The following is a 15890-nucleotide window of genomic DNA, read 5'->3' as shown; positions in this document are numbered from 1 at the left end:
TCTTGACAGCAGTCTGGAGGTTCCTAAAAAAATGAAACAGGCCTTTCCTTGACCCAGCTATACCACACCTGGGCAGTTACCCTGAACATCATGAGCCAGGATATGATAAGGATACCTGCATATCCATGTTCATTGCTGCACTATTCACAATAGCCTAGATATGGAAACAGCACAGATGCCCCACAATAGATGAGTGGATCCATATAGTACCACTACACAGTGGAATTTTACACAGCCATTAGAAAGAATAAAATAATGTCATTTGCAGGGGAATGGATGGAACTAGAACAAATCATGTTAAGTGAGGTAAGCCAAGTTCAGACAGACACATAGCACATTGTTCTTTGGATAGATGGAAATTAGATTTAAATTGTACTGGGATATGATAAATTATACAGGATTCTAGATACATACAGTGAGACCAAAAGAGGATATTCTTAGGAGAGAAACATGAAGGTGCAATGTCTAAGTGCCTCTTCATATTTACATAAAACAATGTACATGCTGAAATGAACTCTAAGGTTTGGAAACAAGAGACTTACTCCCTTTCCCCTGTTTAGTTTTTAGTTTTTGATGACTGTCTTCTTTACCTTCTCTATGGTGTATTCAAGAGTACATCTTTGGAAGGGATAGGGGGAGGGTACACAACTTGAGGGTAAAAGGGTGAAAAAGTGCAGCAGTAGAGCTCACTGGACATTGATAAAAGTGAACTATATCACTTGTGGGTGGAGACAGGAGAGAGGGACTGGGAGAGAATGAGGAAATAGAAGACAGTATGACACTATGAAAGGAAATATACTCATTACCTGATTCATGTAATTGTAATACTTCTGTGCATCACCTCTACAATAACAAGTAAGTTGTTAAAATTAAATAAAAAAGAGTTAGTTCCCAGCAGTGCAGACCCCAGCCCTGTGTGTGGGGGTGTGTATGTGTGGGAATATGAAGGATGTGAGAGCAGGGTCAAAAGGTGGGAAGGGGGCTGGGAAGGTGGCTCAGTGGTAGAGTGCTTGCCTTGCATGTATGAGGCCCTAGGTTCGAATCCTCAGCACCACATCAGCAGAAAAAGTCTGAAGTGGTGCTGTGGCTCAAGTGGTAGAGTGCTAGCCTTGAGCTGAAGAGCTGAGGGACAGGGCCCAGGCCCAGAGTTCAGGCCCCATGACCGGAAAAAAAAGTGGGAGGGACCCACATAGAAAAACCCCAGGGTGTGAGAGCCAGCCCCAAATCTAGAGGCACCAGTACTTTGGCCTGATTCTGAGCCCCCCTCCTCACTCGTCCCTCTGAGGTGTCTTCCTGAGATCAGGCCCCAGGGAAAAGCTGACTGGAGCTTTTGCTTGCCTGCTGTCCGTCTCAGTGCCTGGGAGCCTCTTTCTGAAACTGTGAGGGCTCAAGAGCATGAAGGCTCAAGAGCATGCATCCTGTCGCTGTGGTCCCCCAACCGCAGCCTCTGCTGGGAGGAAGAATGTGGGGGGCAACTCCCTGCTGGTGGGCGGGGCTCCCTCCCTTCAACCATTCTTTCTGAGGCTGCAACTGGGAAGGTCGCCGAGGAGATGAGAAAGGTGAATGCCGAGTGTCTTTTCTGGGGTCTTGGCAGTGGAATGGTGGGTGCCTGGGAGGGAGGGAAGTGTGTGTGTGTGTGTGTGTGTGTGTGTGTGTGTGTGTGTGTGTGTGTGTGTGTGTGTGTGTGTGTGTGTGTGTGTGCTGGGAACATTGATGAGATGTAGAGGGGGCTCGTGTGTGTGTGTGTGTGTGTGTGTGTATGCTGGGAACATTGATGAGATGTAGAGGGGGCTCATCTTTGGCTCCCGCAAGCAGGTGGGACAAGGGTACCTCATGGATAAAGGGACTTTCAGCTTTTCTGCCTGGCCTGTATCCTTGACTAGCTTTTTCCCTGCTTCCCTGTAGGAAGCAGTTCCCTCCTTGGCTCTGTTCACTAGTCTTGGTTTCTAAAAAGTGCTCATCTCCATGTGAGAGGTGGCAATTAAACTGAGTGTGCTGGAGGGATGGGGAGCAGCTGGGGGCAGGGTGGTGGTGGTGGTGGTGGTGGTGATGATCCAAGGCTCATCCCAAACATACAGATGTTGGGGCAGTGCAGAGCTCTCCTGGCTGACCTCTGATTCTCCCCAGCTCATGGCTGGGGTTACCAGCTTGGATGGGTTACCTCTGACTCTGTCCAGATTTATCTGGACCCACTCGCCATCTGTCACTTGGAGGTGAGGAGGAAATAATTTGCAGGGATGGGAGAGATAGAAGATTCCTGGCCTGGGGGACTTTCCTTCTCTTTGTGATGGTGTCTTTGGGACTTATCTCTGTGGCAAAAGCTTGCAGTTTTCTGCCTGTGGTTCTAGCGTTGACAGTAGACTCTGGTTACCAATGGGGAGTAGGCTGACCCCAGTGCCTCTACAGTGAGGGCTACATTGGAGGCCAGGGAGGGTCTCCAGTGCACATAAAACCCTCCCTCCGAGGCCCTGCTGGCCATGGCATCGAGACACTGCTGTGTTTGAGAATCTGCAGCTGTAGAAAGCTTCTGGAGCCGGCCAAGTGGGCAGTCATTGTCAGGTACTTAAGCCCCACTCACTTCTGGCCTTGGGCTGAGGATGTGGGGACAGGAAGCTGATAAGAGTGACACTGAGTGGCTGATAAGGCTGCCTAGACTGTTGGCTCCTGCTTGGCTGCTTCTGCCTCCCTCAGGGTGCTGTGTGGGCCTTCTGTGCTCACACACCCTGAGACCCATTGTCAGTCCCACATCAAAGCTCCACTTTCTCTAATACAAAGTGAGATTTGGGTGACTAACTGTGTGATCACTTTGAGTGCTGCTGATAGTCTGGGGCTTCCTCCCTCATGTAACCCTGGACAGAGTATTACCCATGCCTGCCATGGGTCTTTCTCATCCAAGTCCTGTTTATGCTTCAAAGCCCAATTGAGTCTGGACATCCAGTTAGGTGGCTCACTTAATTTCTTAGCTTCTCAGAGACTGAGAGCAGAAGGAACACAGGATCACCGGACAGCCTAGAAAAAAATAGTTCCTGAGATTCCATCTCAATAGAATAAGCTAGGCACACTAATGCATACCTCTCAGCTACAGTGGAAAACATAAAATTATGTGATTGAGTTCTAAAGACACAGGCCCAGGGGAAAAAAGTAAAGCCCTATCTCAGTATAACTGGTGCCCAAAAGAGATGGAGGCATGGTTCAGCAGCATAATATCTACTTAGCAAGTGTAAAGTCCTGAGTTCAAATAATAGTACTGAAACAAGAAGAATAAAAAACAATTCATTTGTACAATATCTCCTTTCCTCTGCTGTGCCAGGCCCTTCCTGGACTCCCAGGTTTCCACTTCCTCCAATGATCCATCTGTCTGAGTTCAGCACTGGTGCACCCACTCACTTGTGTTGAATGGATGGGATGGATAGACCCCAGGTGCATGCAGGGGGTTGTGTGTGTGTGTGTACCTGTGCAGGCATGTGAGTATGTCTCTTGGTGAGGGCTGTAGTGGAACTAGAGAGAGCAACCTTGTGCCCCAACTCCAGGATAATGGAGGACAGGTGCTAGTGTGGCTGAACAGAATTTGTGGGCCAGGAGGGGACAAGATAGGACCAAAAGTGCCAGGATGGTGAGGAAGGCCTCTCCCAGCAGCCAGGTTATGGCCGGAATCTCAGCATAAGTGGTATAAACAGGAAGCTGGCCTTGAACAAGTGGATGGGTATTTTCTTAGTCCCTGTCTCTGACTTGGTTTGCCCTCTGTAAGCCACACTGGGATTTCTTGAACACTCCTTGAGTGTAGCTGTGTGCCCTGGTTCCAGCTTTCTGAGATTGGGGAATGTGGTGAGGCGGAAATGGGGTGACTTCCCCAAGACTTGGGCATGCTGTAGTTGACTACAGTCTCAGTGCCTGGGGAAGCTCAGTGTGAAGCTGTGAGGGCTCAGGAGTGCATATCCTGTCTCTGCTCTCATTGCAGGTGTGAAGTCATGAAGTCGCTTGTTACTGCTTCTCAGTGCTTGCCTGTACCAGTATTGCACACCACATACCTTCTCTTCCATCCTCCAATGGCCTTGAGCCATTTGAAATTTCCCTATTATGCCCCATCCTTGGGTACTCCTTTGTCTGAGCTGCTACCTCCCCCAGGAAGTCTTCTCTGACTGCCCCAGCTATGTACAGTCTCCACTCTGGCTCTGTCTCCAGCAGAGATGTCCAAGGCTGGCACAGAGCAGGTGCTTAGTGAGAGATGCTTATGAGTGACTGGTTTTCTCTGGGGGCAAGAGAAGGTGTGGTAGGGCAGTGCTAGTCCGGGTCCCAATTTGGTTCTGGGTATGCAAAATTGGCATTCTAGGAAGGGTGGTTTTTAAAGGGAGGCTATGTCTGAGGATATGTGGTTGGGCATGGGTAGCTGCTGGTTGCTCCTTAGAATGGGAGTCCTGGCCTGGTTCCTCCCTCCCCCGGACCCCTCAGCCTCTCAAAGTCCCTCCTTCCTAGAGTATTCTGGGTACAAGGGAGCAGGCCTGGGACACAAGATCATGGAAGACCTGCTGGGCCAGCCCTCTGATCAGGCTTCCTCTTAGTCCCCGGACCAGCTCATACCTTTTTCTAGGTCTTCTGACTTTGTATATCTCTCTCTACCACCTTCCTCCCACACAGATGAAGAGGACCAACTGGCATCAGAGAACCTGTGAGATTTCCAGTTGGGTAGAGCATGTGGTATAAGTATGGGTTCCTATGTATGCACATGGGCACATGTGTACATGTGAGGTTGTAAGGACCAAGGAGTGGTCCTATGGAAGAGGTTGGCTGGGCCCCGTCACCCCCTAACAGACCACATAGGGCCATCAGCTGACTCCTGATGATCCTGGCCGGACCAGGCTGCCCTCTGTGCTTTCCTTAGTTTAGGATGGCTACTGCCAGCTCTGGTCTTGCTCTGTGCATCTCTGTGAGGTCATGGGCCCCATCGCAGGCAGTGGAGTCATGTAGGGATATAGGGATGCCCCTGCCTGGGTCTTCTCCTGCTCAGCCTAGTCTTCTGCTGCTAGAGTGGGAATGGAGCCTTCGGGGTATGGTATGAGGTCAGCAGGGAGGTCTCTGATCTCCTGGTACTGGAGCTGTTGCTGTCTTGATGCTGCTGCTGTTTACTGAGGCTTAAGCCCTAGGCAAGGATGGGAAGGTTTGATGAACTCAGGCTTGCTGTCTTCACATGCTCTGTGCTGGTATGAGAGAACACCCCAGGCTTGGTGATACCTGAGATCATCAACTCTGAAGACTCATAAGAGGAAAGGTTTACTTGGCTCATAGATCAGGTGGTTTTAGTTCTTGGTTAATTGGTCCATTGCTTCTAGGCCTGGAATGAGGAGCACTGGAGGGACAGCATGGTAGAGAGAAAGCTGGGGCTCCAACATAGGGTCTTGAGTTTTTTCTCAGCTTTTTTTGCTTCTAGCTGGTTCTTTACTACTTGAGCCACACCTCCACTCCTGGGTTTTTGCTAGTTAATTGGAGATAAGAGTCATACTGATTTTTCTGCCAAAGTTGCCTAGGATCTCGATCGTTAAGATTTAGCCTCCTGAGTCGCTATGGTTATAGTTGTAAGCTACTGGAGCCTGGCAGATGTGTCCACCTTTTTAACATCGGGAGAGCAAAGGGAGCAAAGAGAGTAAGAGGAGCAAAGAGAGAAAGGTCACAACCCCAGTGGCCTAATTTCCTTCCTTTAGTTTCTACTGCCTACAGGTTCTACCACTCCCAATAGTGCCACAGGATGTGTACGAAAGCTTTGATGCATGGGACTTTGGGAGATACTTCTTCAGACCATATCAGGAAAGAAATGGATTTCTTACAGTTCTAGAGGCTAAGTAGTCCAAGATGAAGGGGCTATACCTGGTGAGGGTTTTCTTGGTGTGCCATAACATGGCAAAAGGTATCATGTGGTGAGAGACAATGTGTGTGGGGGCCAGAGAGGCCCAAACTTGCTTTTACAGTCAGTCCTCTGTGTCATTGGGTTCCACATGCACAGACTCAACCATTCTTTGATTGAAAACATTTGGAAAATAAATTTCCAGAAAGTTCCAGAAAGCATAACTTGAATTTGCTATTCAATGAGTATTTCATAGAATCTCTGCACCATACTGTACTGTTGTCTCCCGCCATTTCACAGCTCCCCAGTCTCTTCAATACTCCTAGAGTATTGTACTCTCTGGTTTAGGCCTATGGTGGTTGTGTCTGTATTGAATTTTCCTTGTCATTATTCTATATGCAGAATTTTCCTTGTCATTATTCCCTAAACAATTCAGGCTAGCAGTTATGTTAAGTAAATAACATATACTGTACTGTATACTGTAAGCAATTTGGAGATGATTTAAAGACTATGGAAGGGTATATGTAGGTTATATGCAAATACTAAGGCATTTTTATGGAAGAGACTAGAAATTTCACAGATTTTGGTGTGTCATAGGGCCAATCTGATATGGTTAACAAAGCACTATCTTATCTGTCTGTCTGTCTGTTGTGATGATGAATCCAGTGTTAGGCTGAGCTTGTTAATTCATCCACAAGGGCAGAACTCTCTTGATTGGGGGATCACAGCAGCTGGGAGGTCTTCTGCTAGTTCAGTGCCCTGAGCAGGGCAGTGGGATCCACAGCCACCCCAGACCCTGCTGTGTGGTGTTGGACTGAGGACTCTTTTATTGCAGAGATTCTATGAAATACTTTGTTTTCCAAAGTAACTCTTTCTCTGCTTTGTCAGGTCCTACAGAAACTGGGGAAGGCAGATGAGACGAAGGATGAGCAGTTTGAACAGTGTGTCCAGAACTTTAACAAGCAGCTGGTAAGTGTGGGTGGCCCTTGGCCTTGGGGCACTTGTAGTTTTTAGGTAGAAACTGTGGAGTAGGAAGGCTCAAAGGAGGGGATCAGCTTGGATTGGTGAGATGGCAGAAGATTCCTTGGAGGCAGGACCACATGTTAGGGTATAAGTAGGGGCCTTGGGAAAGACTTGGAAGGAGTAATGGGGGAGGGAAGGGTTGGGTGGCAGCAGGCAGTAGATGTGATCACTCTGGAAAAGCTTGCATATCAAGGCAAAGTGGAAGCCACAGAGGTTTCTTGCCAGGAGAGTGCAATCTTCAGGGTTTGGAGTTAAGGCTGAGCAGGCTGAGCATCTGCTGAGCTCATTGAAGAGGAGCCTCAGGGTGGCCTTGGCTACTTTGTAGATAGCAGGTGGACACCTCCAACCAACTCTTAAGGTGGCCATATCATTGTCTCCTTTTTTTTTTTTATGGTTCATGCCAGTACTGAGGCTTGAACTCAGGGCCTGAGCAGTGTCCTTTTGTGCTCTACAACGTGAGCTACAGCTCTACTTCTGGCTTTTTTTGCTGGCTAATTGGAGATAAGAATTCTCACAGACATTCCTGCCTGTGCTGGCTTCAAACCATGATACTCAGCTCTCAGCCTCCTAAATAGCTAGGATTACAGGTGTGAGCCACCAGCACCCAGTCATTGTTCTCTTTTGTAGGTGAAGCTGTTGAGGCTTGGAGAAGTGGGTGACCTGCAAGGTGTCTAGCTTTCAAAGTAGATTCAGAAACTGTCTGATCCTAAAACCTAGAAAGGACTACACAAAAGCCTGTTTCACAGACTTGGGGGTCGGTGACAGGAAGTGGCTTCATTATGTAGTCAGCAGTCTGGGGGCAGTGGTTAGATACAAGGAAGGGAAGTCCCTGTATATCTTGACTTGGCTACCTCTGAAGACCTCCTGTCACCATCCAGAGATCTGTTAAGTGTAGAATAAGCCACTTCTGTGCATGCATTTGGGCACAGTGGAGGTGGAGACCAAGGTAGCAGTAGAGAGGGAGAACAGAGCATGGCTCCATGGCATCTGCAGGCTAGTCACAATTGAGTGACAGATGGGGACAGGGCAGAGAAGGAGGCCACTAGGGATGGGCATGAGAGGTGAGATCAGGGTCTAAGCTCTGCTAGGAATATGTCAGGATGGGCCTAGGTTGGGGTCCCCAGACCTTTGGATTCCCTTTGTCCATGTCTGAGGCTTTGAAAAGCATTAAAGAGGTCCAAGAAAGTCTCTGCAGCTAGAGTGGAGCCGAGGGAGAAGAATCTCACTCAGAAAACCTGGTAGTTCCCCAGCTATTGAGGAGGGCCAGAGAGACCAGAAGAGGACAGGAGAGCAGCTGGGAGAGGGCTGGAGAGCATGCTGGGAGAGGGCGGGGGAGTAGCTGGCAGAAGGTTGGGAGTATATTAGAGGAGGGCTAGGGAGCATGCTGGGAGAGGCTGTAGGGACAAGCCTCCTTGATCTGCCCGAGATACTTGGCTGGGCAGCAGTGGGAATCATCATGGCTACTTGTCTTCCAGGCCAGTAATGGAAGATGTTTCAAGACTCATGCAGGTCCCCTCACAGAAGGCTTCTACTGCCTCAGTTTCTTCACCTGGAAAAAGAAAGTGGAAGCCTCATTCTTTGACTGTCTCTTGGACACTCTGGGTGTATTTCGCACACAGCTTTAGGCTGTGGACACCTCCAAAGTCATTTTAAGAATTGCTGTTACTTGGGTATTTACTGCGGGTCTGGCACTGACATGTGTTTTACATATAGATCCTTGAAATGGGTGCTGGTATTTTCTTCATTTTTTATAGTTGTAGCACTTGAGGCTCAAAGAGGTTAAGCAATTTTTCTAGGCCTACTGCTGCCTTGGTCTCCTCGGTAAGAGATGAATCAGCCCCCTCCACTGTGCTCAGATGCAGGCACAGAAGTGGCTTATTCTACACTTAACAGATCTCTGGATGATGAAAGGAGGTCTTCAGAGGCAGCCAAGTCAAGATATACAGGGACTTTCTAGTTTGGGGCTTACAGACTGTGGGTCCCTTAATTTGCTCCTGCATTTGCTTTCTGGAGGTGACCCCAGTCTTCAGGTTGTCTGGTTGCACTGGCAAGAAAGTGCACCCCCTGAGATGGGGTGGGGAGGTAGGGTCTCCCTAGAGCAAACTGGGGTATTTGAGGGAGGTGAGGAAAGCACAGATGTGGGAGTTCCTTGTCTTGGCACTAGAGTTTAAATCACAAATTTTCTTTCCTGACTCAGCCATTAGACCCAACCCTTCCTTCCCGTGACCCTAGGAGAGGAGATAGGTCACCGTGCTATCACCGGCTCTCACAATGACCCAGGTGCATGGCTTCTCTGGGGCCCACTTGGTAGTGGTCGCTGATACCCTTGCCTTCTACCTCTGCATGGAGTGGTCCTGGGCTCCATTTGGCCCTTCACCCCAGAAAGAGAAGTTGGGAGCCTGAGCATCTGATGCTGTCTGTTGAAAGCCACCTTAGTTTTCCAGATTGGCCAAGCTTTTGCTCCTAGGGCTCCTATAGCACCCAGGATCCCAGGGTAATGGGGGTGGGGTAGGTCTGCTTCCCTCTTTTTTTTTCCAAGCCCACCTGGGGCTCTGCTTACCTTGACTACTGAGTGAAGATCCAATTCCAGGCCTTGACTGCTTAAGGGCAAGGGCCAGTGCTAGAACTAGTCCCACTAGGAAGGTGGAGATTGATGTTGAGGGCGGTCCAACAGGGTGTAGAGATGCGTCTGAGCTTGGCCCTCTCTGACATCACACCAGGCCCTCACTGACCACCAAGGACCAAGTTGGGCAGTGGCTCAGAATCTCCTCTCCCAGCCAGGCTCTGCAGTGTGAACTTAGAATCCAGGGAGCTTCCACAGAATCATTTCTTTAATATCCCACTTTGATAGGACAGTTTTCAAGTGGCCACAGGGTTCTGTACTAGCTGGCTCACTGCTGCCCTTTAGGGGCTGCTGGATGTTATCCTAGATAGAGAATGGCTGTGTCTACGCTGGGGGGTGTGGCTTAGAGGCCCAGCTGTAGCAGGCCACAGGGCAGGCAGAGCTCTGTCTGAGTGGCCCCTCCAGCATCTGCATGCCACGTGCCTGGTGTTGTTGGGAAGCACAAGGGGCCCTGGTACGGCCTGCAGCCTGGGTGAATGCACAGTCCACTTCATGGGCACTCTTTGTGTGGGTGGAACTGAAGACCATGCTAGAAGTGTAGTCAGAATGAGGGAGGTTTGGCAGGGAGAGAAACTGGGTGTGGGAGATTCTGTGACATCAGCTGATACCCTAGTATGGCATCTCAACCAACAAAGCATTTAACTGTTAGACTAGAGGGACTGTGTCAAGCATGCCCTTTTCAAGGAGCTGGAGGTGTGGCTTGGGTGGTAGAGCAAAAGTGTTCAGATCAAGAGTTCAAGTCCTAGTCTTGAAAAAGAGAAGAGTGCCCTTCTCAAGTTGGGTGTCAGTAGCTCATATCTGTAGTGGTAGCTACTCAGTAGGCTGGGATATGAGGATCACGGCTCAGAGCCAGTCCTGACAGAAAATACTGTGAGACTCTTATCTCCAGTTAGCCAGCAAAAAGCTGGAAGTAGGGCTGTGGCTCAAGTGGTAGAGTTACAGCCTATAGCAAAAAAAGCTAAGGGACAGCACTCAGGTCCTGAGTTCAGGTTCCCTTACTAGCACATGCACACCCCCACCTCCACACCCATGAGTACCTTCCTTGCACAGTCTGATTCCTATTCCCTGCTGAATTCAGTCTGACTGTGCCTGGATGGACCATTTTCTTCTTCTTTTAATCTTTAGTCAGGAGCCTCCAGATTAGATATTCAAAGACTTACTTAGATAGATTAAGTGTTCATAGACTTGTATTTGACTAGGGTTGTGTACTAAATGGTTCACCTTTCCTTCTTTGAATTTCTGAGAACTCAACAAGTTACAGACTGAAGATGGATGGCAGCAAGGGGAAGAACAACACAAGCATTTGTAAAAAAAAAAAAAGTTACGAATTTAAACACCACAAAGTAGCAGCTATTTCCACATTATATTAGGTGTTGAGTAATCTAGATGTAATTTCAAGTATTGGGTAGAATGAGTATGTGGGTTATGTGCAACATAAAGCCATGTTATGTGAGGGACTCCATCTGCAGGCATCGGTGGGGGTTCCAGGACAGTTCCTCAGCATTCCAAGGGACAGGTGTCCACTAGGAAACCTGAAAATGTTTCATTTAACTTATTAATTATTTTTTTGAGTTTGGAGGTATTCCTTCCTCTTAAAATATACTTTCCCTAAGTAGTTGTACATGAGGATTTCAATTCAGCATGTTAATTTATGAGTACAATGGTTCTTGATCAATACCAGACCTTCCGTCATTTTGCCTCATCTGTCCCAACCTTACCTATCCCCTCAAGTTACCTGATCCCATTGTCGTGACTGTATTTGCCCACCCTTCCTCTCCATTTGTCTGGCCCTCCCCATCCCCCTCAGACAGAAACAAGTTTCAGCTTCCTATTATTAATTCTGTTAAACCTTCTGTTAAGTGTTCAAAGGAGTTACACCATTGGAATCCACCCCTACATACACCATAGTTTAGTCAGTTTGATTTCGTATGTATGCGTATCTGAAGGTGTTTCTTTATTCTTTTTATTACATATCTTTATGCGCTGTTCTGAAACCCTAGCTGCCAGGTGTCCCCACTGGAATGTGGGAGCATTTGTCACAATAGACAGCTCATTAGATCTGGGGGTGGGGTACACTGGTACCCATTCAGCAAACTGCACTTGCTGGGACCGGAGGATGTCCCTGGCTTTTTGGGTCTCTGTGTGTCTCTGAAATAGTTCTCAGTCCTCTCAGTTTCCTCCCTCATCAGGTGGAGATAGCAGTGTTGAGAAATCAGTACCCATCTAGAGTTTTGGATATTCCACTTAGAGATCCGGGCCCCGTCGAGGATGGAGGGTCTGTTGGGGAGGAGGGAATGAGAACTTTGAAGTGTTTAGAGGTGAGGTTAGGAGGGTGGCTGATTCTTGCTTGCTTTCCCTAGAGACGACCTATTTAGATAGGGACTTGCCTTCAGCTGGAGCTCAGCAGGGGTGATGGATGGAATGGGACTGTAGCCAGCTGCTAGGCCCATATCTCCCTAACCCTTCCTCCAGGTACTCTGTTTCTGAGACTTGGGGCTGGTGGCTGGTGAGGAAGACCACAAAGATGCCTTAATGTGATACGGCTAGGACCAGCCACTCCCCTTTACCCCTTTGTGGAGGTCTTCTCCTGAGAGTAGCGTTTGAAGCTCTGTGGACTGGGCCTTCATCTGAACCTTCCTGGGCATGTGCTATGCCTGGCAGGGTCCATCACCCCAGTTGACAGTCACTAAGATTCAGAAAGAAACCACTTACTTGTTTCCAACCATTTACATGCTTCCCCCTCGTCACATGACTTCTGGACTCTGCTGTTTCTCCTGGCTGACAGTCTCAGACCTTGTATCTTGTTTGTTTTACTGTACTGGAAGGTAGCCTGTTTTTGTGGTATCAAGGGCACTGGGACTTGAGGCCTGGCCCACAGCCTCAACAGGTTTCCAGGGCCACTTTCTGGCTTAGGAGGCCCCACTATTTACCTACTCCCTCTTTGAGCCTTGTCTTCTGATCTCCCATGCCCTACACCTTCCCTCACCTGGGTAGAGGTCCTTAGAGTCCTGGACAGCACCCCTACCCTAATACTAATGCTTTTCCCTTCTGGAGGTTGCCTTTTTTGGGGAGGTCCACCATCTCTGTCCAGCAGAACTTTCTGTCCCTCCTTTCCTGGGCCTCTGTTCCTGGCCACCACCTGAGCTTGGGGAGTGAGGTACCTGGTGGTCACGCACCTATCTGGTCATGCTCTGGTGCCTCTCAGTCACTTGTTCACTGCTGTCTGAGGACAGGTCTGACCTGATGTGCACATGTGCAGCATTCATTGTACCCCCGGGGTATCATCAAGGGCACAAAGGGCCATTTTCACAGTGTGAGCACATGACTGATGAACTGGGGTTCAGGGCTCCTGAGGAGGAACTGTATTAAGAGCACAGTACTGCTCAGCCAGAGCTGTTTCAGGGACAATCCCTGAGGCATGCTCCATGGTAGCTTGTGGGGAGGACAGCTGGCCAGTGACTGCTGTCAGGAGAGCAACTGGAGTTGTCATTCAGGAATGACAGGAAGGAAAGGGTCAGGTTCTGGGACCCTTCAGGCCCTGATCTGGTCCTAATCTTTCTCTGCAGACTGAGGGCACCCGGCTGCAGAAGGACCTCCGGACCTATCTGGCTTCGGTCAAAGGTATGGGGCAGACAGAGGGGGTGCCAGTGCAAGGAACTGGTGGATGCAGACTGCAAAGGGGCCATGCTGGCAGGGTGAAGGTGGGGAAGACATATACCTTTTCTCTGCCGCTCAGCCATGCACGAGGCCTCCAAGAAGCTGAATGAGTGTCTGCAGGAAGTGTATGAGCCCGACTGGCCTGGCAGGGATGAGGCAAACAAGATTGCTGAGGTGAGTGTAGGGAGATGGTCATAGCGACTCCCAGAGGGCCCCTTGTGGCTTCAGCACTTGGCCCCTCCCCAGTGCCTCAGCTTTGTGACAGTCTCCCAGTACTCACAGGCCATGTGCTCACTGACAAGTTTTCTTGCTCCTCCTTCTAGTCTCATGCTGAAGGGTGAGACAGTGGATTATGGCTGTCTCTGTGTTATGGCTATGAGTCACAAAGTCTCCCATGTTACATGAATCGGTCTTGAGCCTCACTTAGCTACAGGAGAGCCTACTAGTCAGGGGCTCTTGCCCCTACTCTATTTAGATGGGGAAACTGAGGCTTTGAGAATCCACTGGGCTTTGAGATGACAATCTTAGGGAGGAGAGCCGAGGCCATGAGACCTGGCTCCCTGTGTGTGACACATGCTTGTTCCTATTTCAGAACAATGACTTGCTGTGGATGGATTACCACCAGAAGCTGGTGGACCAGGCACTACTGACCATGGACACCTACCTGGGCCAGTTCCCTGACATCAAGGTAAGGGGCTCTTGTAGCTTTTGGCAAGAGCTGGAGAGGAGGGAATTAATTGGAGGCCCAGCACCAGGCAGACTCAGGTGCAGAGGTGATTGCCTGATGGGTAGTAAGTATCCAACTAGACAGGCATCTCATTATCCAGGGCTGCTTCCACTCTGGCTAGCCTGCCAGCCTCTCTACTCCCAAAAACGGGCCCTTTTTGAGCCTTTGGATCTGAGGGCTTCGGAGGTGTGTGTGTGTGTGTGTGTGTGTGTGTGTGTGTGTGTGTGTGCGTGCGTGCAACTGTAGTGACTGATTGTTAGAGGTGTGTGTGTGTGTGTGTGTGTGTGTGTGTGTGCAACTGTAGTGACTGATTGTTAGAGGTGTGGGGGTGTGACAGGCCCTGTTGTTGCCTGTGCTTATGTTGTGTTTGCTTGGGAGGGTGTGTATATATAGTTGTGCATGTCACCTGTTATCCATCTGGACGTCTGAGGAATTGCATGTTTAGAAGCCAGCTGCTGCCTCTGCTGGGCCTGGGTATGTACTTGGAGCCCTGTGCACGTATTGTGGTCGTCAGTGAAGCAAACTGGGGGATTATGGGCTTGACCCACCTAATACCAGCTAGTGGATCCTAACAAATGAGGTCCTGTTGCAAGAAAGCAGGACATAGAGGGGCAAGTGACCTGAAAGGTGAGCTCCCTGCCCCAAGAAGGCTCCCATACCAGGGCTTCACATGCCTCTGATGGAATTCTGGGCTCCAGGCCCCTCATGTTTCTCTGGGTCCAGCCTGACTGGGTAGCTCAGCTTGGGTACCAGGCCCCATTGAACCCCTCTTCCTCTGTCTGCTCCGCAGTCACGCATTGCCAAGCGAGGGCGTAAACTGGTGGACTATGACAGTGCCCGGCATCACTACGAGTCCCTTCAAACAGCCAAAAAGAAGGATGAAGCCAAAATCGCCAAGGTAAACACTAGGATCAGGGCTGGGAAGTCTGCTGAGGCCGGGCCGAGGCTGGTGCCTGGGGGTAGTGGGTGGCTAGTCCCAGGTCCCAAGGTAGGGGTGCCAAGATGAGGGTTCTCTGGGCCCCTCCCTGTCCTCAACCCCACTCTGTCTCTCTCTGAGGCTACTTTCCAGAATGAGAATAGACCTGGCTTGGGTTTCCCGGGAATGGTGCCAGGCCATTCCATTGAGTGTCATGGGATCTGAGCCTGTCTCACTGGAAGCTAGTGGGCCGATCAGAAGGCTGGCCTCCGGGCCACATGGTAGGGACCCCCTCATGGACAGAATCTTGCTTGCTGAGCCCCTCTGCCCTGCTAACAACGTTCACCGTTTGTCTTTGCAGTTGGAGTTCATGCTGCTCTCCGTGCCCCTTGGGTGGGCTTCCCTTATTTCTTGCAGACCTAGGCGTCCTCTGCTTGTTGCCAAGGCTGGTCCCTGGTGGGATGTCTGGGAGGAGACTGACTATATATGTCTGTGCCTTAGGCAATGGGCTTGTTGTTTAATATCTGTGTCTCTGTTTCTCTCTCCCACCTCCCTCCTGTCTCTCCACTCTCCTTGGCCTTGATTGGCCTCCCTGCCCCAGCCTGTCTCGCTGCTTGAGAAAGCCGCCCCCCAGTGGTGTCAAGGCAAACTGCAGGCGCATCTCGTAGCTCAAACTAACCTGCTCCGAAATCAGGTGACACTTGGCTTCTAACCTTGCATGTGCTGGTGCCTTCTGGACTGTCTTCCTGTACTCTTGCTGGGCACCTATGCTCAGCAGTCTTTCTGGGATTGGGTGGCAGGATTAGCTGGTGGCTGGAGGGCTGCATTGGGCAAGGGGTTGAGGGCAGGGAGGGCTTTCAGATGCTTTTGTGGGGCCAGCTACAACTTTAGGTGATACCTGAGGCCATATACTGGGGCACATTCATACTGAGTGGCTATGGTTGATCTGGACCGGGGAACTGGCTCTGTCATCCAGTGATCCTGGAACCAAGAATGCCTTTCAGCCATATGTCCTCCCTGAAGTTTCCTAGGGGTAGTGGGAGGTGTTAAGATGGAATTAGGACTCCCTTCCCAGCCTGCACTGTCCTTCAGACCTTGTAGAACCTAA

General features: G+C 49.8%; 1 protein-coding gene across 5 annotated transcripts in view; it reads left to right on the top strand.

The window, feature by feature from the left end:
- The first annotated feature begins 1494 nt into the window (after positions 1-1494).
- The window catches only part of Bin1 (bridging integrator 1), a 32753-nt gene continuing 18357 nt past the window's right edge, over positions 1495-15890 (top strand). For all 5 annotated transcript variants that reach the window (XM_013020697.1, XM_013020695.1, XM_013020700.1 and 2 more), the window contains exons 1-6: positions 1495-1559; positions 6725-6805; positions 13049-13103; positions 13219-13313; positions 13732-13827; positions 14657-14764. In XM_013020697.1, coding sequence (XP_012876151.1) covers positions 1551-1559; positions 6725-6805; positions 13049-13103; positions 13219-13313; positions 13732-13827; positions 14657-14764 — 444 coding nt within the window. In that variant the 5' untranslated portion in view covers positions 1495-1550. The remainder of the gene's footprint in view (positions 1560-6724; positions 6806-13048; positions 13104-13218; positions 13314-13731; positions 13828-14656; positions 14765-15890) is intronic.

The sequence above is a fragment of the Dipodomys ordii genome, unplaced genomic scaffold (assembly GCF_000151885.1).
Source record: "Dipodomys ordii isolate 6190 unplaced genomic scaffold, Dord_2.0 Scaffold52, whole genome shotgun sequence".
NCBI classification, from domain to species: Eukaryota; Metazoa; Chordata; class Mammalia; order Rodentia; family Heteromyidae; genus Dipodomys; species Dipodomys ordii.
The sequence above is the reverse complement of the archived record's forward strand: the minus strand, read 5'-3'. Positions and strand labels throughout refer to the sequence as shown.